General features: G+C 40.8%; 1 protein-coding gene and 1 long non-coding RNA gene across 6 annotated transcripts in view; one reads left to right on the top strand and one right to left on the bottom strand.

Annotated features, from left to right (window-relative positions):
• Positions 1–24,062, top strand: part of LOC109028559 (uncharacterized) — a 70,927-nt gene that overhangs the window by 26,987 nt on the left and 19,878 nt on the right. For 4 of the 5 annotated variants that reach the window (XR_008669206.2, XR_008669208.2, XR_002007567.3 and 1 more), the window contains exon 2: positions 23,708–23,804. This is a non-coding gene — a long non-coding RNA (uncharacterized lncRNA). Of the gene's footprint in view, positions 1–2,781; positions 2,899–23,707; positions 23,805–24,062 lie in introns of all 5 variants that reach the window. The other variant, XR_010135262.1, reaches the window with a different exon arrangement.
• On the bottom strand, positions 8,169–15,882 carry IFIT2 (interferon induced protein with tetratricopeptide repeats 2). The gene is made up of 2 exons (XM_019034560.3): positions 15,306–15,882; positions 8,169–11,478 (listed from the first exon to the last, which is right to left on the bottom strand). The coding sequence occupies exons 1-2, from the start codon at positions 15,308–15,310 to the stop codon at positions 10,065–10,067; spliced, it is 1,419 nt and encodes a 472-aa protein (XP_018890105.1). The 5' UTR covers positions 15,311–15,882; the 3' UTR covers positions 8,169–10,064.

Below are 24,062 nucleotides of genomic sequence, written 5' to 3'. Positions count from 1 at the left end.
TTTCATTCATTTGATCTTCAATCACTAATACCCTTTCTTCCAGTTGATGAATTGGCTGCTGAAGGTTGTGCATGCGTCATATAGTTCTCATGCCATGGTTTTCAGCTCCATCACGTCATTTAAGGTCTTCTCTATGCTCTGTATTCTAGTTAGCCATTCGTCTAATCTTTTTTCAAGGTTATTAGCTTCTTTGCCATGGGTTCAAACATCCTCCTTTAGCTCGAAGAAATTTGTTATTACCGATCGTCTGCAGCCTTCTTCTCTCAACTCATCAAAGTCATTATCCGTCCAGCTTTGTTCCACTGCTGGCAAGCAGCTGCATTCCTTTGGAGGAGAAGAGGTGCTCTGATTTTTTAGAATTTTCAGCTTTTCTGCTCTGGTTTCTCCCCATCTTTGTGGTTTTATCTACCTTTGGTCTTTGATGATGGTGACGTACAGATGGGGTTTTGGTGTGGATGTCCTTTCTGTTTTTTAGTTTTCCTCTAACAGTCAGGACCCTCAGCTGCAGGTCTGTTGGAGTTTGCTGGAAGTCCACTCCAGACCCTGTTTGCCTGGGTATCACCAGTGGAGGCTGCAGAAAGGCAAATATTGCTGCCTGATCCTTCCTCTGGAAGCTTCATCACAGAGGTGCACTCTGCCGTATGAGGTGTCAGTCAGCCCCTACTGGGAGGTGCCTCCCAGTTAGGCTACTCAGGGAGGAGTAACAGACTAACTCCCACTTGAGGAGGCAGTCTGTCCATTCTCGGATCTCAAACTCCATGCTGGGAGAACCACTACTCTCTTCAAAGCTGTCAGACAAGGATGTTTAAGTCTACAGAAGTTTCTGCTGCCTTTTGTTCAGCTATACCCTGCCCCAGAGGTGGAGTCTATAGAGGCAGGCAGGCCTCCTTGAGCTGTGGTGGGCTCCACCCAGTTTGAGCTTCCTAGCCACTTTGTTTACCTACTCAAGCCTCAGCAATGGCAGGTGCCCCTCCCCCAGCCTCACTGCCGCCTTGCAGTTCCATCTCAGACTGCTGTGCCAGCAGTGAGCAAGGCTCTCTGGGCATGGGACCCTCTGAGCCAGGAGCAGGATATAATCTCCTGGTGTTCTGTTTGCTAAGACCATTGGAAAAGCGCAGTATTAGGGTGGGAGTGTCCCAATATTCCAAGTACCATCTGTCATGGCTTCCCTTGGCTAGGAAAGGGAATTCCCTGACTTCTTGCACTTCCCAGGTGAGGTGATGCCCCGCCCTGCTTTGGCCCATGCTCTGTGGGCTGCACCCACTATCTGACAAGCCCCAGTGAGATGAACCCAGTACCTCAGTTGGAAATGCAGAAACTACCATCTTCTGCGTCACTCACGCTGGGAGCTATAGACTGGAGCTGTTCCTATTTGGCCATCTTGGAACCTCCTCTGAAACTGCATTTTTAATAATGTCTCTAGGAGATTCTGATGTAGGGGTTTCTGGGAGCCGGTTATATGAAAGACTTCCAAAATGTTTTGTAAAAAAAATAGTAGTTTTGTCCAGTAAATTGTCCCCCAGAAGTAAATTTAGACCTAGAGACCTAGATTTAATTATCTCTGTTTACTTTACTAGTTCTCAAATTTTCCAGGGGCCAAATCATTGAGCCAGAATTTCCTTTTTGCCTCACACTAAACATATGAAGCCAGGCCCTGGAGGGATCCGTGAGCTGTTAGCTCTCCAAGCTCTGGATAATAATTTAGTTTACCCAGCTGTAAAATGGGCAAAAGTAATACACATATTATTGTTTAATGGATGGATTATATATTTATGCTTTGAGCTCTGAAGGAGTTGATACTACCCTGAGAGGTTTTTTTTTCTTTCATTTTTATAATACTTCCCAACCATGATGTAAACATTCATAAAAACCTAGGGTGTATAGTTGTCATGACTAATTTGATGATTAAGGGATTGTTAGCTAGAAGCGTTTCCTCCATCCTGTAGCTGCACAAAGCAGAGACTCTTGTGTAGCAAAAGGAACATGACATATGGTGTTTCCAACAACAGAGTCTCATGAGATACTTCGAGTTCAGAGGTTGTTATAGTCTAAGAAAGTAACCTGCAACTTGGAAAAGTCTAATTCTGATTGGTTGTTTAACTTAACAGTTTGTTATCTTGGTGATAATAAAGTGACATATCTTTATAAAAGGTACATATATTTGTGATATCATAAATGTTATAAATACCATCCTTATACCCAGTTAGAAGGTGCCTTTGGCCCCATGTTTTAGAGGGTCCCATATATCACAGATACAAACATGTAAAATTTTAAAAGAACAAATAAACAATAAAAGAACATATTTGTTCTGAGTAACAAATTCTGTTACTCAGAATCCAGTGCTTAATTCTGGTAGAATTGGACTTGAAACCCTAAACATCCAGCCCAGGGAAAAGTTGCCTATCTTCCCTTCTTTGCTCACAATGAATGGAGATTATATCATGCATGTTTGTGCATTGTGAGGGAGCTGATTTTTAGAGACAGATTCTGCTTTGGAGTTCAGAGAGGATTGTAGCAATAAAGATCAGAGAAAAGGCAAATTCAGCAAACTGCCCAAAGACTGTCTTTCACCAGAATGCAATAGGTTCTTATGTAGTGAATAATTATTTTTCCAGTACAGTAGGACCTATTGTCCATTTTCTTGCTTTTCTTTTTGTTCTAATTCCTGGCTCAAAAAGTACTCATGAATTAGCAGTATTTGCAACAGTTGCACATGGTGACTGAATAACATTCTGCATCATTAAGAAATTCACACTATTCTTTTTTTTTTCTTTTTGACAGAGTCTCACTCTGTAGCCAGGCTGGAGTGCAGTGGCACAATCTCGGCTCACTGCAACCTTCACCTCCTGGGTTCAAGAAATTCACCTGCCTCAGCCTCCCGAATAGTTGGGACTGCAGGTACCGACCACCATACCCACCTAATTTTTGTATTTTTAGTAGAGATGGGGTTTCACCATGTTGGCCAGGATGGTCTCGATCTCTAAACCTCGTGATCCGCCCGCCTTGGCCTCCCAAAGTGTTGGGATTAGAGGCGTAAGCCACTGCGCTCGGTCATAAATTCACATTATTCTTAAACTTGTACACATGCAGATTTGAACTTACATATGGAGTCAAATTCTCTTCTGTATTTGGACTCTTTCTTTGTGCCAATTTGCCAATCAGTAAGGTTCCTGCGTATGAGTATTTAAATATAAAATCAGATGGGACCAGATTTTCATAGCACACCCAACTCAGAAAATAGAATACATAACTTATCTAACATATCTACTGAATGTGAAAGCAATGACAGTATTCAAAATGCTACTAATAAGGATACAACACAACAAAAACAAACTTAGAAGTAAAAATAGATAACAAAAGAAAAATTTTCTTTATTATATTTGGAATAAGAGTGCCCATTTTTAACAGCTATAATAAAATATAATTCACATATCATATAATTCACCCATTTAAAGTATACAATTCAATAGCTTTCATTATATTCACAATTATGCAACCAGCACCACAATCAATTATAGAACATTCTCAAGCTGTCATCTCCCATCGTCACAACCCCCTCCCCTAGCCTTAGGCAATTGCTAATCTATTTTCTGTGTCTATAAATTTGCCTCCGTTCAACATTTCATATAAACAGAATCATACAATATGTGACTTTTTAAATTGCCTTTTGTCACTTTGCATGTTTTCAAGGTTCATCTGTGTTGTATCATGTATCAGTAAGTACTTCACTTATTTTTGTTTCCAAATAATATTCCATTATGTGGCTCTACCATATTTAATTTATCAGTTCATCAGTTGATGGGTCCACTTTTTGGCCATCATGAATAATACAGCTATGAACATTCATGCACAAGTTTTGTGTGAACATATGTTTTCATGTTTTCCTTTTTCTTACATATGTATCTAGGAATGGAATTGCTGGGTCATATGGTAACTATGTTTAACCATTTGAAGAACTGTCCAACTATTTTCCAAAGTGGCTGCACCATTTTACATTAATCATACTTATTTTTGAGGTAATACAGATTTTCTTATCTGAGATCTCAAGAGATGAGTTACTGAAAGAGAGAGAAGGCTGTAGGAAGGAAAATGTGCTGGTATGATCTTCATTTCTGACTAAAGGATAAACTGAAAAATGGAACCAGATTGAATTGGTTGCAGTTCAATCTATACCTCTGCTATTCAAGGTGTAGTTTACAGACTACTGGCCTTGATTTGACCTGAGAGCTTGTGAGAAATACAGAGTCTCAGGCTCCACCCAGATCTACTGAATCATAGTCTACATTTTAACAAGATCCTCAGGTGATTGTGCACATGAAAGTAGGCACTGCACATTAAAGTTTGAGAAATACTGGTCTAGTTAGAACTCTAGATATTCTACAGGTAATAACATGTAAGACAGTGCTGGACTACACACAAAAGTGTGTGCTCGTGTGATTGAAAGCTAGAGTGTATTCTAGGTATGCAAGCCATGTCCTCTGCCAGTCATTTTCTCCCTCCTCCCATGTCTCCTTCTTGGATAATTTGCTCTCATTCCTGCAGAAAGCATGCACTCTAAGCCCCTGCTTTCTCTGGCGTATGATCTCATTCTCTTGGTCAACTGGATTATTATTATTATTTTTTTTTTTTTGAGAGGGAGTCTTGCTGTGTCACCCAGCCTGGAGAGCAGTGGTGCAATCTCGGCTTACTGCAAGCTCCGCCTCCTAGGTTCACGCCATTCTCCTGCCTCAGCCTCCTGAGTAGCTGGGACTCCAGGTGCCCGCCACCACACCTGTCTAATTTTTTGTATTTTTTAGTAGAGATGGGATTTCACCATGTTAGCCAGGAGGGTCTCGATCTCCTGACCTCGTGATCCGCCTGCCTCAGTCAACTGGATTCTATTGGTAATGGATATTGACTTGAAATGAGACAAACAGATATTTCTTTGGAATTTTGATTAGAAGAAAGTGATTCTAGAAAGTCTTTATTGAATTATTATTATTATTTATTTTTTGAGACAGGGTCTCATCTCACTGTGTTGCCCAGGCTGTAGTCCAGTGGCACGATCTCAGCTCACTGAAGCCCCCACCTCCTGGGCTCAAGTGTTCCTCCTACCTCAGCATCCCAAGTAGATGGTACTACAGGTGCATGCCACCAAGCCCAGCTAAGTTTTGTATTTTTTGTAGAGATAGGGTTTCACCATGCTGTCCAGGCTGGTCTCGAACTCCTGGGCTCAAACAATCCGCTCACCTCAGCCTCCCAAAGTGTGGCAATTACAGGTGTGAGCCACTGCACCTGGCCTTTGTTGAATTATTAGGAGAAGAGATAAATAACCTGGTAGGGATGTTTTCCACTTCATGCATAGAGACGCAAAGTCATCTCTAGAAAGAGAAACTTGAAGGAAGAAGACGTAAAGGGAAGATAAAAGTGAGAAAGAAGGAGAGAAAAAAGAAGAGAGAGGTGGTGGGGACAGACAGAGAGAGAGGAGAGAAAACTAGCATTCTGGGTGTGGAGAGGATTTCCGTCATACAGATTCCACACTTGAACATTTTATTTTTCTGTGATCTATACGCCAGTGCCTTTTTTGGAAATATATGCATGCACTCATCAGATTGACAAAAATTAAAGACTGGTAATATTCAGTATTGGTGAAGATGCTGAAAACAGTATTTCTCATACATTGCTAGTGGAAATAATAATTTCCTTTTTAACACTTAGACAAATCAACTCTTTTCCATAACCTAAAAGCCTTAATCATTATTTAAAATGTTTCTATTTAAATATTCTAGTAAACTCTAGTTTTCCTTAATCAACAATTAGAAGATATATTACAAAGTTTTATACATATGTTTTAAAGCTCCAACTTATGTAGGTTTTTCACTAAATGCAAAAAACGTACAAGTAGGTTTGAGGGTTTTTTTTTTTTTTTGAGACAGGGTCTACCTCTGTCACCCAGGCTGGAGTGCAGTGGTACCATCTCACTGCAACTACCACCTCCCAGGTTCATGAGATTCTCCTGCCTCAACCTCCTGAGTAGCTGGGATTACAGGCACACACCGCCATGCCTGGTTAATTTTTTTTTGTATTTTTTTTTTTGGTAGAGATGGGGTTTCACCATATTGGTCAGGCTGGTCTGGAACCCCTGACCTCAGGTGATCCACCCTCCTCGGCCTCCCAAAGTGCTGGGATTTTAGGCTTGAGCCACCACGCCCAGCCAGGTTTGAGTTTTTAAATGTAGTGCTTGATGACAAATTAGTAAGTTTAATTTAAAAATGAGAAAGGAAAATGTGTGTTCAGTGGTTTTATATCACAGTGCCTTTGCTCTGTAATATCTGTAAATCAAAAGCAGAACATAAATAGGCTCATTTACTTGGGATATCCAGGATGCTGGAAAGGTAAAGAAAGACTTTTCAAATATTTTAATTAGATTATATCTGTATAAACACACTGGGGCCAATTTCCACGTCTCTAGAAGGGTTTCAGGAATTTCTAGGTTCAGGGCAGAATTTACTACATATTTTTACATTTTACTCAATTCAGAAATAACACAAACTATGACTCATTATGTTTCCAAAACAAGTGAGACATAAACCAAGGCTCTGGGGTCGATTTGTATCGTTTACCTGTTTGGTAGCCTCCTTTTCAACAGCAGCCTACAGAGAACCAGAGGAGAAGCAGAACTGTTTGGGATTTGTTTCCACAGGCTTCCAACAAATCCTGCCTCTGGTCTCTTCTCTAGTCTTAAGTCCTGTATGTAAAGCAGCTGAAGGGAGGCCCCATGTAGAGCTGAGAATGCCTCTCTTACAAGTGCATGCACCTAGGTACATCTAAGGATTTTAGTGGGTTTCCCTCTTTGCAGCCTCCCTAGAAGGTGTAGATAATCAGCAATGAGGTAGCTGCACTATTAATCATGGGGAAAATTTCTTACATATTAGTCTAAGTTAGTCCCTTTTCCAAAATGGGCAATAGGGCAAATGTAGGTTGGAAACTACAACCCTCAGATTGGCATCCAAGGTTGATTGCACGTATGGTAGGGATCCTAACACAAGGCCTATCTGTGTTGTAATCAGGATTCTAATGCTTCCAGTCTTCCAGTTGCACTGGATCCAGTTGTATTGGATATGTCAATTGACATAGGGTATGAAGGAAGGTGAAAGTGCAGCATGACTCAAGGTCAGCTGTCCCCAGGGACTGTGTCTGAGCTCTATGGAGAAAGACAAGCAGAAGTGATGAATCTTTTTCACTGAGGACTCTGAGGCAGAGAAATAAATAAGAACTACTTGGAACCAACACAGAGATAAGAGGAATTCTTCTCACTCTTTCACTGGCACTAACACACTTGAAAACATTGTTGGCAGAGATATTAGTACTCTCAAGGTGGCAATCAAATACAGAGAATGTGAAATGTATTGAAGGCAGTTTTAGGGGCAATGGTCATTGATGGATATGGGTGCTGAAGCTACATAAGTAGCAGATGTGGTCCGATAACTCTGATAAACGGGTTCATGAGCACATAGGAGACATCTACTAGGGGCTTGCCGTGTTGGATGAATATATGAAGGGAGTCAAATGTCCTGCCCCGGGAAATGTGGTTAAAAGGCTGGGAATTACAAGTCAAGCCCAATTAATGTGACTTCATTTGTTATTCCTGGATAGTGAAATTTCAGGAAACTGGAGCTATGTACATAATTTTCATTGTTTTCCAATCATTTGTTAACTTTAAGCCCTCATATTAAGTGTAATATGTTATGTTTCCCTTTTCTACCCTTCTTGCTGTTTTCCCACTAAGGGTCCTGTTCCAGCAAGGGACTGGTGGCATGACATGCAAGGACAAGATTACATACATCCATCTTTAGCACACACAGGTACCAAGGGTCCTCTCTCAAGGTCGGCATACCTGTCCATTTTAACCTTCCACTCAGAATACATGTGGTGTTCCTTCCCAGGCACCAGATGTAGTCCTAATTTACTCAGGCAAGGTGAGCTAGATCTTCCCCTGAAACATACAGTTGTCCATTTTGATCCAATGAAATGAGTTTACCTTTGCAGTTGGTGTGATTTGTGTTTTCCATTAGAGGCCTCTTGAAAAATAATAGAGATTTTGGGCCTTCTTGTCTCTTCCTATTCTTTACTTAATAGGGAAGACTCTCTAACATGCATTTGGATTGCGTCCAGGATGGGGCATAAAATGGAATCAGTGACTTTTATTTCTCATAACAGAGGTCAGAATAGAGAAAATGTGATGAAAGCACAAAATTTAACAAAGAAAAGGGGAGCAGCCCACCCACCATCAAGGTGGAGACAGAATGTCTGTGTTCATGTAGGTCAATGGTAGCAGGTGGCAGATGGCAGCTGTTATCCGAAGCCCTGGACTCTTAAAGCTGAGGAAAAAGTTTTGTTCTGTTCAGGTGATTATGATAGTAGACCAGTCGAGGTTATTTGGATTTGGTTCACACCTGTGTAACGTTTCATTTATCAGTAGCTGAGTCTGAAAGATTTAAAGTACAGCAAAATTCCAGATGAACCAGAACACTGCTTTATGTTTTATCATATTTAGGTTATTTATTAATGAAAATATATGACATTTTCAGGAATACAAATTTTGCACCCTGATGACCTCAAATGCATGCAACAAGATTTTTAATACAGAAAATAACACAAAAACTGTTGTTATAGTGGTTAGAATTTTTAACTTTAAAAAACCATGAATTTGTATTGTTTTAATTGCACAATAAAATAATGTTGATATATACTTAAGCTTAAAGTAATTCCAACAGGCAAACATTTTCCAACCCAGAGTGTGGCTGATGCTGGGTCAGCTGACTCTTGTTTTGGTTCACACCAACTTTGATGTCTAGGCTATTCAGCATCTACCTAGAAAATCTCAATTGTTCCAAGCATACCATGAATTTTGTGATTTCTCAGAATATTTTCAGAGTTAAAAGAAGTGTTTATATCACTTAATATCCAACATTTCTAAAGGGGGGAAACCCCACCGTCTATTATCAATGACATTTCCCAAGTCCTTGCACCAGGCCCTTAGTCACCAGGTTCCCACATTTTGTTGCTTTCCTATCATCTCAAACCAGGTTCATGAAAGCATTTGAACAAAGTTCAGTCTTCATTTTACAAAAAAAAAAAATTCCTAATAGTGGCTAAAATACTGCAAATTTCTCCATTTGATTACAATCTACAAAGATAAACCAGTATTCCTTTCTCTTTCTCTCTTTTGGTTACTTTTCCCCTATCCCTACTGGTGGAACATTTATTTTTTCATACAGGTTTTAAAGAAATACATTATGTTGGTTTCTAGTGTATTGTACAGAATCCATTCTCATTCTTTACTTGCTACATTATGACTATGAGGAGGGCAGAGTAGAGGTGAACTCTCTGTATACTTGCTGAAAGTCTTCTTGTACACATTGCTTTTTGTACCCATCGCTTCTAGCTATGTATCTTCCTGTTCTCTGCTCTCGTCTCAAACTATGTTGCCACCTCAATTAATCAGGCACTTGAATTCACATTGTGTAGAATACTCAAGGTTGATGATAGACTGGGAAGGAGGAGGAAGGAGGCAGAGGTAAGCGATGGGGGATACTGAGCCCTATTTAGACTTTGGTCCCCCAGCTTTTGGATGAACTTAGCACATTACTGGCTATGCAGGACTAACCTCTATGGGATGCAAAATGACTCCAAGTATGGAACAACATTGCAAAAATGGACTTCAATATTACATGAAGGATTTGGCTGCTTTATATAAATATAGAAACAAGCCCAGTGGATTACTCCACTAAAGGTGACTAAGCAAATGTTACAGTTCAAATTGCACTCAAGAAGTCAATTGAGAAATAATTCTATCACCAAGCCCTTGGACCTACCCCCCAATCTGGTCCCTCTCCCAGAACTCCTTGGGCTTTCTCAAGACCCAGCAATTCAGGTGTTAACATAACCCTGTCCAGTGGTATGGCCAGTGTCTTAGTCCAATCTTTTGCCATACCAGTCATTACATATTTTGAATACCAACTTGGTGGAGGAATTTCAGCTCCCTTTCAGCAGTAGCTTAGTGGGCACCACATCTCTAGTCTTCATTCCCCATTCCAGCTTGATGCTGAAGGGATGAGGCTTCCAGACTCCAAACCCCTCTCAGAGTCTTCATCTGCTTGTTGCATTTTTTCATTCAGCTCCTGAAGGAATGCCAAGACATGCAAAGCCTCAGAATCTGCTCCATTTTTAGAAAGTCGCATTTTGGCAATTTTTTGCAGTTTGTCTTTCATCTTTTCTTTCTCCCTGGATTTCTGGTTTATTTTTACACCCTCTATAAAGTGGTAGATGGCCTTGTCTTCACACTTCATTTGGTACAGCTGAAAGTTGCCATACCGCAGATGGAGCAGTTGTTTCGCTACAGGAGTAAGCTCTTTACTGAATTCCTTTTGGAAGTAATACTCTGCTTCTTCATACTGATCTGCTAGAGCATGGAGGCTGGCAAGAATGGAACAGACACGGAAGAGATTATCATTGGCCTCATCAGCTTTCTTCAGATGAGCCACAGCGTGTCCTATTAGTTCCAGTAACTTTCTTTTCCCATACATTCCATTCTCTCTTAGATTCATTACTTGGAGGACTTTTGCCCTATAGCAGCACCCAATTTGGCAATGCAGGTAGGCATTGTTTGGTATGTATTCTAAAGCCTTTTTAAGCAGTTCAATCGCTTTGTCTGGCTCATCTTTTCTTCGATAAAACTTGGCTGCACTGCGAAGTACATCTGTTACACCTGGGGCTTTCTCCAAGGCTTCTTCAACTAACTTCTCTCCTTCACCTTCCTCTTCACCTTCTTCACGCATCTTATGAAGCTTCAGAGCCAGGAGGACTTTAAGGTACTGGTTGTCAGGATTCAGCCGAATGGCTTGCCTCAGAGGGTCAATGGCGTTCTGAGATGGTGGCCAGTTGTCCAGACGGTAGCTTGCTATTGCCAGTCCAGAGGTGAATTCTGGGTTCTTTGGCTTCTTTTCCAGAGCCTTCTCAAAGCACACCTTCGCTCTTTCATTTTGGTTTCCTCCACACTTTAACCGTGTCCACCCTTCCTCACAGTCAAGCTCTGGACTCTCAATTCTATAGGGACTGGAAAACTTCTCACAGACATGTTTCACCTTGTCTACATAAATCTGAGCGTCTGAGAGTCGGCCCATGTGATAGTAGACCCAGGCATAGTTTCCCCAGGTGACCAGACTTCTGATTTCTGCTTGGTCAGCATGCTCTTGCTGGATTAACTCTTCAGCTTTACATAAGCATTCCAGGGCTGCCTCGTTTTGCCCTTTGAGGTGCTTTAGATAGGCCAGTAGGTTGCACATTGTGGCTTTGAATTCACGATTCTGAAACTCAGTCCGGTAAAATACTTTGTCTTCAAAATCATCCAAGGAGTTTTCTCCCTCCATCAAGTTCCAGGTGAAATGGCATTTTAGTTGCCGTAGGCTGCTCTCCAAGGAATTCTTATTGTTCTCACTGTAGGGAAAAACACAAAGATGGACTTTGAGACACAGATTTATATGTCAAGAAATGGGAGCATGGCAAATAAAATTCTCCTCCTCCTAAAGGCTGTTAACACAAATCAAAGAAACTCCCCTTCTTTTCTTTCTATAATATTTTTCCTTATTGTTAATTCCTGCATGTGGTAGCAGGAGTTTAGGGACTGTGGGCAGCAGAAGAATTAGGGCGAGGGCAGTGGGTTGTTCTCTGAGTCTGTGGCTAGGTTTTCATGAATAAGACAGTTTTTGTTAAATAGCTCTGCCCTCTCTGCTTTCGAGGGCCTCTGTGGAGGCTTGGTTTTATTTATGTAGTTTTAAAGAAGTAAGTCTTTTTCATTGCTGTTTCTGTTCTTCATTCTTCCCTAGCTTTACTTTTGTACTTTGAAAATTTCAGCTTTATAATTTTTTATTCTTTTAATGTTTTGCCATGGTGATTTTAATTTCTCATCCCTCTGAAATGCAGCTTCATTTTATCTTTGATATTCTTAATTCCTTAGTTCTCCTTCATTTGCCTTTAAAGAAATCTTGATCACTTTCGATTTTCAGTCTATTTCAGCTTTTAATATATCCTTCATTTATTTTGTCTATTCAAACTTTCTGAGCTTTTATCAGATTGGTTTTATTTTGTATTGGTTTATTACTTTAACATGCTACATTCTCATTTTTTTCTGTGAATTTTTCCATTTTAACCATTTGAATCTTATTTTCAACCATTCTTAATTTTTACTCATTTTATCTGCTTTTGTATTATTCTGTCATTTAATTTCAAGTATTATTTATGTTAGCAATGTCTTAAACATTTATTTTGGAATAAAATGTAATTTTTTCCCTCCCCCCCACCCCCCATACTTCTACTTCTTAAACTGGTGATTTCTGTTCTTAACACATCTCACTGAGTTGCTCTATTAATAATTTTGTACTTGATTGTTTTAATTTTTTTTTGAAATTTTATTTTTCTCTTCTGGGTTTTGCTTTTATAATAAGGGGCAAGAAGTGCAGCTACAGGGAAGGCTCACAAGGCCACTAGCTCCTTTTCTTATAGAAAGAGTTCTTTTTTCTTTAGGGTACCCTTATGACTCTCCTGGAAAGATTTTCCTTTCCCTTCAGTGTTGGTCCTCAAAAGAAATAAATAAACCAAAATCAACCAAACCAAAAAACAAAACAAAACAACAACAACAAAACCCCGAAAAAACCCAGAGAACAGACAAATGAGCAAAAGCCTGTATTTCGAATTACTTTGGAGATAAATAGTATTCTATGCCCCAAATTATTTCTCAACACTGTGTATTGGAGTCTCTGTAATGTTGCTTTTTTTTACTTAAATTTTTTTTTCGTGGTATCTATACAGCAACCCTTGTATCAGGAGCTGTATTTCTAAATAGTATGGCTTCTTATACAACCAATAGATATCTGGAATGTCATGCAATGTGGCAGGATCACTTTTGAAACATATGTCTAGATAGAAGATTATGTGACCCCTCTTTCTAACTGCCCCTCTCTCTCCCACTTTTTATACCACTGCTTCCCACTCCCATTTTGATTGGGAATCTTCCTGTAACCTCACTAAGAATAAAAATAGATCTGTTTGGACAGGAGCTTTTCAATGGGAATGCAGCTGCCATTAGGATGCCCGATACCAAGCCAAGCACTCTCTGGGGCTCCCGCCCCTGGGGTTAGTTACATCAGGAGACTTAGACAACCTGGCTCTTTGCTAAGACCTATTTGGAGCTTTGAATGGAAGGTGGGTCCTTCCTATAAACTCCTGCCTATTTTCCATCCTATTTTTGTTTGTTTGTTTGTTTGTTTATTCTGCTTGGGATAGTTAAGTCTCCATTTGTTCCAAGAAACAGAGGTGAGCAGGAACTGATTTAAAGTTACTAGAGTGCCTCACAGGACGATGGGTAGGACTGTAGTGACCCCAGGAGGATCAGAACAGGACACTGGGGAGCTTGGAGGGCTCAGACCCTGTGTTTTCTCCATGTGCATCTCAATCACACTCTCTACTGCATTCATTACAGAATATGGTGAGTCCTACAGAATATGACCACTCTCAGACCCCAAGCATGTGCAGCACGTATCCTAACACCTGAAGACTCACTCTAGCTTCCTTGCTCCCTCTCAATTCCATTTCCAACTTCCAGTTGAGTTTGGGAGCTCATTCCCTTAACATATAAACTCCTTAGCTCCTTTCTCATTTTACAAAAGAAACAGAGAGAGTAAATAGAATTGAGGTTATCTCCACCATATAAAACATAAAGTCCATTGTGCATTTGCAGGATAGAAATATTTAATATACACACTTAGGTAAAAGCCCTTTGAGCAGCCATTTAAAAGGCATCCAACTTCACTGCTTGATTTTGGGTTTTTATTTCCACTGGTAAGTTAGAGAAGCCGATGCCAGACACTTGCTTCCTGGGCTCTGGCTTGTGAGGACCTATTCTCCCGATTCCTATAGAAGTTCCAGTTGTATACACAACAACAACAATTTCTTCCTTTGCCTCTTATCTGGATGAAAGCCACAGTGACATTATCAACCAGGCTCAGAACTAACGCTACCACCGCAGTCTCAGAATCACTGAGGAGCCTTTTAGAAACACACATCCTCAGACTCCAACCCAGACCCACTTAATGAGAATCTCTGGGGAGTCAACCCTAGGACTCTGTCCTTAATAAGCTGTCCAGGCAATTTTTATGCATGCTCAATTTTGAGAACCACTGTCTTAGGGCACAAGGGCAATGCCCAGTGAAAGTCACAATAGATAAAGAATTAAGGAAAGCAGGACAGATGGGTCTGTATTGTAATGGGAAAAATTCTAAGATAAGACCATGCTAAAATTCTAAGAAATAAGAAAAGGGTTCTATAGATTCTGGGTGACTACAAAAAAAGAAATCTGTAAGTATCTTAAATCTTTTTTTTTTTTTTTTTGAAATCAGGCAGAACATTTAGACTAGCAGGAAATAATATCGTTTCAAGAAGAGAAATCAGGAACCTCACAGACAGAGGGCAAGGTGTCTCATAGGAAGTAAGCACAGGGGTTGGTAACACGGGATTCCAGAGCTCCCAGGATGAGGGTTAGGCAACCAGGTCCGGCCACCCCACCTTCAAACTGGAGAAAATAGTTCCCTTCCTACTCAGTGAGCTAACCCTTCCTCTCTAGGGCAATCTCATGTTTTGGGGATAGAAGGGAATGTTAGAGGTGAGAACAGAACTATTTTCGCCAAGCACTCCATCTCTAATTCATACTCAGGAGGCATTTTGGGGTGAAAATATTTAAGTTTACCAGCCCTTGTGCAAATCTGAGATGAAGAACTACATTAAAAGTAAAATTCACCTTTGCAGGAAGTGGGGTTTGCTCTTCTGTGTATATCTTTAACAGTATCTGCTGAAAAGAACCTTTTTGTTAAATAATTGTATTACAAGTCCCCAACTTAATCCTTTCAAATATGAAATAAGACAGGGTCAGTGCACAAGAGCAATGCCCCCAGACCCATCTTTAAGTGAAGCACCAGGCCGATGAAACATCCCACTCTGCTGCCTTCTTTCTCTGATCGCAACTCAGCTCCCCAGGCGTGCAGTTCTGGAGATGAATTTAGGAAGCTTGCCAGTGTGAAGCAGAAAATTGTTCAGGAGGGAACAAACCACCATTGGTAAGACAGATTTACAACCAACAGAGGTAGAGGCATAGTAAGGCTATAAACAAACACTAAAATGGAGCTGGCCCTCTTTGGGAGCATAGCTTCTCAGGATTTGCATTGGACAAGATGACTCAACAGCACTACCGAATACGAAGGGAAAATATTTACCTCATGGTTGCAGTGCAATTCTCAGCTGTTCGGCAGGGCTGCGGTTCAGGCAGCTGCACTCTTCAGAAATCTTCCTCTTCTGCCACCAATAAATGCTGAAGAGACCTATATATACAAGTGGCCTCTGGTTCCTTTTTGTTTGTTTCCCTTCAGCTGACGTTACAAAAGGGAAAGTGAAACTAGAAAGTGAAATTGGCAGGACTCTTTTTCTTTTTTTCTTTTTATTATACCTTAGAGGACTCTTTTTCCTCCGGAGCTGAGTTGTGATCAGAGAAAGAAGGCAGCAGAGAGGGATGTTTCATCGGCCTGGTGCTTCACTTAAAGATGGGTCTGGGGACATTGCTGTTGTGCACTGTCCCTCTCTTATTTCATATTCGAAAAGATTAAGTTGGGGACTTGTAATACAATTATTTAACAAAAGGGTTCTTTTCAGCAGATACTGTTAAAGATATACACAGAATAGCAAACTCCACTTCCTGCTAAGGTGAATTTTACTTTTAATGTAGTCCTTCATCTCAGATTTGCACAAGGGCTGGTAAACTTAGATATTTTCACCCCAAAATGCTCTTGAGTAAGAGCCAAGCCCAGCTGCGTAGTGAGTTAGAAGAACTTCCTCTTTGTGGAATGTACCGATGGCATCAAGGGAGCACAACTCCTAGGAGGACACATTTACAAAGCACCCTGCCTTGTGATTACCATATTAACTCATCTTTGCTCTGCCTTATACCAATATGATCCACAGGCCACTGTAAGGAGCAGTTGTTTAGCCTCGACAGGGCAGGGGATTTTAGTCTGAATCATTGCTGAATCTCCAGTCCCTGCAAAACAACCTGCACATTGCATGGTATGGCAAGCATTCCAAAAGTAGTTGTTGAATAAATGAATACATGATTAGAAGCATGGGCAGTGATGTCTGTCTATCTGGATTTGAAATCAGCCTCCACTTTTATGCTATGAAACTCTGGGGAAAATTATTGAATGTCTCTGCTTCGGTTTTGTAAATTGGGAATAATACCACTACTGGTTTATTGTGGTGTTGGGAGGATGAAATGAGAGAATACGTGAAATGTCCTTAGAATAATGCCTGGCAGTAATAAGTAAATGCTAGTTTCTATTATAATTATTAACTAAAATCGTTAACCAAAGTGATCAGAGGGGAAACTCTTTTTTTCAGGCTGGAGTGCAGTGGAAAGATCCCGGCTTACTGCAACCTCCACCTCCCTGGTTCAAGTGATTCGCCCTAGCCTCTCGAGTAGCTGGGATTACAGGCATGCACCACCATGCCTGGCTAATTTTTGTATTTTTAGTAGAGATGGGGTTCCACCATGTTGGCCAGGCTGATCTCAAACTCCTGATCTGAGGTGATCTGCCTGCCTTGGCCTGCCAAAGTGCTGGGATTACAGGCGTGAGCCACCACGCCCGGCCAGGGGAAATTTCAATGTTTGCTTTTTCCAGAACTTTATCTCCTCTGACATTCAACAATCCATCACAATTACTGACCTAAGCCAAACAATTCCTAACATCTCCTTATGTTCTTGGCTTCCCCAAGCCCCACAATATTTTCCCCTTTTTAATTGATGTATAATAATTTACATATTTATGAGTTGCATGTGAGTGTTTGTTACGTGCAAAGAATGTTTAATGATCAAGTCAGGGTAATTGGGGTATGTATCACCTTCAGTGTTTATCATTTTTATGTGTTGGTATCATTTAAAGTCCTCTCTTCTAGTTACTTTAAAATATACATAATATTGTTGCTAAGTATAGTCACCCTAGTCGGCTATCAAACATTAGAACTTATTTTTTTTATTTAACGGTATGTTTGTACCCATAACCTAACTGTCATCTTCCCACCACCCCCCTTCCCAGTCTCTGGTATCTATTATTCTATTCTCAATGTCCATGAGATAAAGTTTTTTAGCTCCCACATTTCCGTAAGAACATGCAGTATTTGTCATTCTGTGCCTGGCTTATTGCATTTAACATAATGGTCTCCAGTTCCAACTACATTGCTGCAAATTACATGATTTCATTCCTCTTTAATGGCTGAATAATATCCCATTGTGTATATATACAATATTTTCTTTATCCATTTGTTCACTGATGAGCACCTATGTTGATTTCATATCTTTGCTGTTATGAATCGTGGTGTGATGAACATGTGAGTGCAGGTATCCTTTTGATTTACTGATTTATTTTCCTTTGGATAGACACCCAGTAGTGTGATTGCTGGGTCTTATGAAAATTCTATTTTTAGTTTTTTGAGAGCTTTCCATACTGTTTTCCATAATGACTGTACTAATTTACATTCCTACCAACAGTGTATAAGAGTTCCCCTTCCCCTGCATCCTTGCCAGCATTTGTTATTTTTTTTTAATAATAGCCATACTAACTGGGGTGAGATGATATCTCATTGTGATTTTTATTTGCATTTCCTTGGGGTTGAGTGATGTTGAGTATTTTTCCATATGCCTCTTGGTCACATATACCAGAGCTCCTTTATAGGTGATGAGATGCTTTTCCTTTGCTGTCTTTAAAATTTTCTTTTTGTCACTGACTTTAGATAGTTTGACTATCATGCGCCATGGAGAAGAACGTTTTGCACTGTATCTGATTGGGGATTGCTGGGCCTCCTGTATCTGGATGTCTAAATCTCTTACTAGACTTGGGAAGTTCTCATCTATTATTTCATTACATAGGTTTTCAAACCCTTTCAGTTTCCCTTCGCCTTTGGGGATACTGATAATTCGTATATTTGGTACCTTATGGTGTCCCATAGACCGTGAAGACTTTGTTCATACTTTTTAATTCTTTTTTTTCTTTATTTTCGTCTTATTGGATTATTTCAAAAGACCTGTCTTCAAGTTCTGATGTTTTCTCTTCTGCTTGGTCTAGTCTACTGTTGAAGCTTTTTGTATGTTTTGTATTTCATTCAAGGAATTCTTCAGTTCCAGAATTTCAGTTTGGTTATTTTTATGATACCTATTTCTTTGGCAAATTTCTCATTCATATCCTGAATTGTTTCTCCGATTTCTGTGTATTGTTTGAATTGTATTGAATTTGGAAATCTCTTGTATCTTGCTGAGCTTCTTTAGTATTTTTTATATATACATATATTTTTTTTTATTTTTTATTTTTTTGAGATGGAGTCTCACTCTGTTGCCTAGGCTGGAGTGCAGTGGTGCGATCTCTGCTCACTGCAACCTCTGCCTCCCTGGTTCAATTCTCCTTCCTCAGCCTCTCGAGCTGGGATTACAGGCATGTACCACCATGCCTGGCTAATTTTTGTATTTTTAGTAGAGATGGGTTTTCACTATGTTGGCCAGGCTGGTCTGGAACACCTGACCTCAGGTGATCCACCCTCCTCGTCCTCCCTAAGTGCTGGGATTACAGGTGTGAGGCACTGTGGTTAGTATAATTTTGAATAGTTTTTCCTGGATTTCTTTTTGATTGGGATCTGTTGCTGGGGAATTGTATTCCTTTGAAGGTATCATATTTCCTTGCTTTTACATGCTTCCTGTGTCCTTTCACTGATATCTGAGCATCTAATATAATAGTCACTTCTTTCAATTTTTGAATTTGCTTTTGTAGGGGAGGACTTTTTCCTGAAGATATATCAACAATATTGGTTGAGTAAGGCACTTCAACTTTGATTCTGAGTGTGCATGGTAGTGTAGCCTCTGTACAATTTATTTGGCTGTGATCAGTGATATATATGATTTCCTTGATGGTTTAGGGTGGGGTTATTCTTGGAGGCTATCGTGACATTTTACTGGGAACAGGGTTGCCATGTGGGCCAGTCTTCAGGCCCCAGTGGTGGCAGCAGTGGGTTGAGGATGTCTGATCTTCGGCCCCAGAACAACATACACTGGCACTGGTGTTAGTGGGACCAGGTAGGCTAATTCCTGGGCCCCCAGATAGCTTGCTCAGATGCTGATAGTGGCAGCAGTGGGCCAGGTGGGTGAGTGGGTTCTCAAGTCCCTGGGCAGCTGATGTGATCTGGGCAATGGCAGTAGCCAACGGTGGGACAAACCCTTGGGTTCTGATAAGTGTACACTGATGTTGGCAGTGGCTGTGGTGCAGGGTTGCCACCTATACCACAGACACACAGCTCTCAGGTTCTTTCATTCTCTGTAATAGCAACCCCGCAGCACTGTGCAGAGAGAGGAGAGACGCTGTTCTTTAGGTGTGAGCCTAGGCACAGAGGCCATGCGTCCAGTGGGGGTGCAGTCACCACTCACAGCACCAGACAAGCGGCCATCTGGTTTCCCTGCCCCAGCCTCTGGTAGTAGCATCAGTGGCTGTGCCTGCAGCAGTGTGTAGAGGACAAGAAAGGGCTCTGCTCTCTACACATAAGCCCAAGCACACAGCCTGCTTCACTAGTGGGAGAGTATCTCACTATCCACTTGTGAGGCCGAGTACAGAGTTTGTGGTGCTGCTAAGGGTAGGGTCACTTCTCACAGCCCCAAACAGGGGGCTCTGGAAAGGACATGTTTTAGTTTCCTTTGTATCAGGGACTGTCTTTTTGGCACATTGCACCATTCTTTTCCTGGGGAGTAGTACTCCCTGTGGGCTGGGGTGCTGCGGACACTGTATTACCTTTGGGTCTAGCCAGTGCTGTGTCACTGTAGCCCACTGGGTGGATACTGGGAAATATCACTGGGGGCTCCTGGGATATGGAGATATGGGAGCTGCGGTTCCCAGGATAGGATGTAATTCCATGACTATAGTCTCACAATGGTGCCGCTTAGGTCTTGGGGGAGCTGAGAGACCCAGCGTGAGTTCCCTGTCTCATGAAATACCTTTGTGGGGTCTCCAAATCACCACCCATACTGGTGTCACAGTTTGTATGGGTAGAGAAACTCTCTCATGTTTCAGATTGCAGCAGTTTGCAGGAGGGATGTGGACTGCTGAAGTTCTCTCATTTGCCCTTTCCCTGAAATGCCAAGGCCCTCTGTTATCCTGGCCAATCTCAGCCAAGCTGGCCACTTGATACCTTCTTCTTCTGCGCCTTGGGTGTTTCCCATGACTTCTCTGTTGAATTCTAGTGTTGTCTCCTAGATGTTCTATTCGAGGTATAATTATCTATTCATAATTTTGGTTCTTCTTTCTAGAGAGGGTGGGTGTCTGTCTCTAGTCAGCCATCCTGAACCAGAATCCCCACCATATTTTAAATCCCTGCTTGTTGCCCTGGTATTTGACATCCCCAAATCACAATGTACAGCCATAGTATTTTGTAATGATAGAAGAAATGTATTTTCCTTATTCATACCCTTAGTCACAAAGGGGGTAATCATGTATATAGGCCCAAAAGAAAATAATAGTACCTCAAAGATTGAGGTCAGAAAATTACACAAAGCACAGATAGAACACATTCTCCAGCAAAACTGAGGTTGTTAAGGTAGGTTATTCAGTCTTGGGAAAATTATTTACCATAATTTTTTTTCTGCCTAGGGCAGGGAGGAAAAAGAAACTATCCTTCCTAAAAAGTCTCCACCCTTTGATTAGGATGCACAGCTAAGCCTGTCCCAGTTGGAAACCCTTACTTTTGTGTCTTACGCAAGAGTTTCAAGTTCCTTTTCTGTTTACAAGTTCTTCTTCTTCTTTTTTTTTTTTTTTTTTTGAGACAGTCTCGCTCTGTTGCCAAAGCTAGACTACAGTGGTGAGATCTTGGCTCTCTGCAACCTCTGCCTACGGGGTTCAAGCAGTTCTCGTGCCTTACCCTCCCAAGTAGCTGGCTACTTGGCCCAGCTACCAGCCCCAGCTGATTTTTGTATTTTTAGTAGAGATGGGGTATTGCCATGTTGGCCAGTCTGGTCATGAACTCCTGGCCTTAAGGGATCTGCCCGCCTTGGGAAGCACTCCCAAAGTGCTAGGATTACAGGCATGAGCCACAGTGCCTGGCTTCTATTTACAAGTTCTATTAGGTGCTTACAGAAATGTATGTTAGGTTTTTAAGAAATGCTGAAATAGGAAAGTGGAAATGCTGTGGGTTTGGTTTGATTTATTTTTTGAACTCAGTATTCAAGAAAACTATTGGATAGGAATTTTAAAATCTTATGAATAAAGGTACTGGTTGGGGAGAAGCATAGAGAAAGGTTTTGCCATGGTCACTGTGCTTTGAAATGGTTGAGATACTGATTTACACTTCAGAAATTTGTATGGCTAGTGCCTGTATATAATGTTACCACAGCAGGTATGCATCAGCTGATTTAGTAGCTGGGTTAGTGTGAGACTATGCATGCAATGTGATTGCAAAATAGCAACTGAAAAGGAAAACCAGCTTTCTCCTGGTGTTATTTCTATTTTGAGAAAATGAAACTTATTAGAAAGAGTTCTGATTACCCTCATTGCTACAAATATATATGTGTCTTTTTCCTGGAATATAGGCCCTGTTCATATTTCCTAGAACAATAGATTTCATTTACATAGAATATAGATTTGCCTCCTGTTCCTGGAATGGTTTACATCAACTACAGATGGTATAATGCAATAATTCTCATATTGCGACCTGCCACTAGCAATATCAGCATCACCTGGAAGTGCAAATTCTTAGGCCCCATTCTAGACTGATAGAATCAGAAATTCCAGTGTGGGACCCAGAAATCTAGGTGTTGATAAGCCTTCCAGATAATTATAATGGATGCTAAAGTCTGAGAACCGAATAATATATTGAATGTAAGCAAAAATACTTTTACTTCTATAAAATGAAACTCTATGCTTTTTCCTTAAGATTTTTTAAAAAATTTGACCCTCTTTTTTGTTTTGAGTCTATTTTTAACTGAAGTTTTGTCCACCTAGAAGAGCTGGTGACTGTTCAATAGTATTCTCACTTGTTAGAGGAATACTTAGGTAGCCCAGTGGGTTCTCTTGATCCCCACAATGGGCTGTAATTTGGAAACAATGTGTTCCCACCTATACGACATTCCCTTCTGTACTCATTCACAAATACACGTTTAAAATGGTCTTCCACATGAACTTCAAAAATATTGATATAGTTAATAAAATAGCTCCCCATTCTTTTTTCCTTTCCATTCCTTTCCTTTCCTTTCCTTTCCTTTCATTTCCTTTCCTTTCTTCCTTTTTTTCTTTTTTCTTTTCAGACAGAGTCTTGCTCTGTCACCCAGGCTGGAGTGCAGTGGCACAATCAGAGCTCACTGTCGCCTTGACCTCCCTCCCAGGCTCAAGTGATCTTCCCACTTCAGTCTCCTGAGTAGTTGGGATCACAGATGAGTGCCACTACACCCAGCTAATTTTTTATTTCTTGTAGAGATAGGGTCTCACTATGTTTCCCAGGCTGCTCTCAAACTCCTGGGATCAACTGATCTTCCTGCTTCAGCATCCCAAAGTGCTGGGATTACAGGCATAAGCCACAGCACTTGGCCAGCTCCCCGTTCTTATTCTTTTTTCAAAAATTAATTAAACACCATTTCTTCTTGCTGTGGTTTGAATATGTCCTCCAAAGTTCATGTGTTGGAAACTTGATCCCCAATGTGGCAGTGTTGGGAGGTGGGACCTAATGGGAGGTATTTGGGTTATGGGGGCATTGTCCTCTTGAATAGATTAATGCCATTATTGAGGGACGGAGTTCCATATAAAAGGATGACTTCAACCTTCTCTTGCTCACCCTCACCCCCTATTTACCCTTCCATCATGGGATGACCCAGTAAGAGGGCCCTGGCCAGATGTGGCCCCTTGATCTTGGACTTTCCAGCCTCCAGAACCATGTGTCCATAAATGTCTGTTCATTATAAATTACCCAATCTCCCAATCTGCCAATCTGTGGTATTCTGTTATAGCAGAACAAAATGGACTAAGACATTTTTCAGCATTAATTTTTTAGACTGCAGTTGGGCAGTCTTTGAGTGGAAACTTGATGTGGGTAAATGACTTTATCTTTCCATAGTCCTATTCAGAAATAAGACCGTGCTAAATAAACTTCTGCTGGGAAAATTTGTACCCTTATCCCTGTTAGAACACTAGGAGTATTTGTTTCATTCATTCATTCACCATTCATTCATCAAATCAATACTTACTGAGAATCTACTATGTGCCAGGCACCATTCTAGGCTCTTAAGATACATCAGTACACAAAGATCTCTGTCTTCATGGAGCTTATATTCTATCAGGAAGAGATGGCAATAAACAACTGCTTTGGACTGAATTGAGTTCCCAACTCCTTTCCCAAAATTCATCATTGAAGCCCTAACCCTCAACGTAACTTTGTTTGGAGATAGGGCCTGTGAGGAGGTATTTAAGGTTAAATGAGGTCTTAAGGGTGGGGCCCCTAATCTGGTAACACTGATGTCTTCATACAAACAAGAAGAAAAAGAAGAGACCTCAGATCTCTCTCTCTCTCTCTCTCTCTCTCTCTCTCTCTCTCTCTCTCTCATCTCACACAGAGGAAAGGCCATGTGAAGATAGAGAAAAGGCTGCCATCTCCAGGTCAGGAAGAGAGGCCTCACCAGAAACCAACTTGGACTTCTAGCATCTAGAACTGTGAGAAAATAGATTTCTGTTGCTTAAGCCACCTAGTCTGTGATTTTTCATTATGGCAGCCAATGCAGACTAATACAATAATAAATAAATTAGACAATATGGGACAAGTACATGGGAAAAAAAAGAGTAAGTGGAGACCATAAGAGGAATTACATATGGGTGGAGAAAAGGGGGCCGGGATCTGACTGCTGCTGTTAAGTAATAGAGATGGAAACTGTGTTAGTCTGTTCTCATACTCTAGAAAGATACTACCTGAGA

The sequence above is a fragment of the Gorilla gorilla genome, chromosome 8, assembly GCF_029281585.2.
Source record: "Gorilla gorilla gorilla isolate KB3781 chromosome 8, NHGRI_mGorGor1-v2.1_pri, whole genome shotgun sequence".
NCBI classification, from domain to species: Eukaryota; Metazoa; Chordata; class Mammalia; order Primates; family Hominidae; genus Gorilla; species Gorilla gorilla.
Note: the sequence above shows the minus strand (reverse complement) of the source record. Positions and strands in the feature narration are given on the sequence as shown.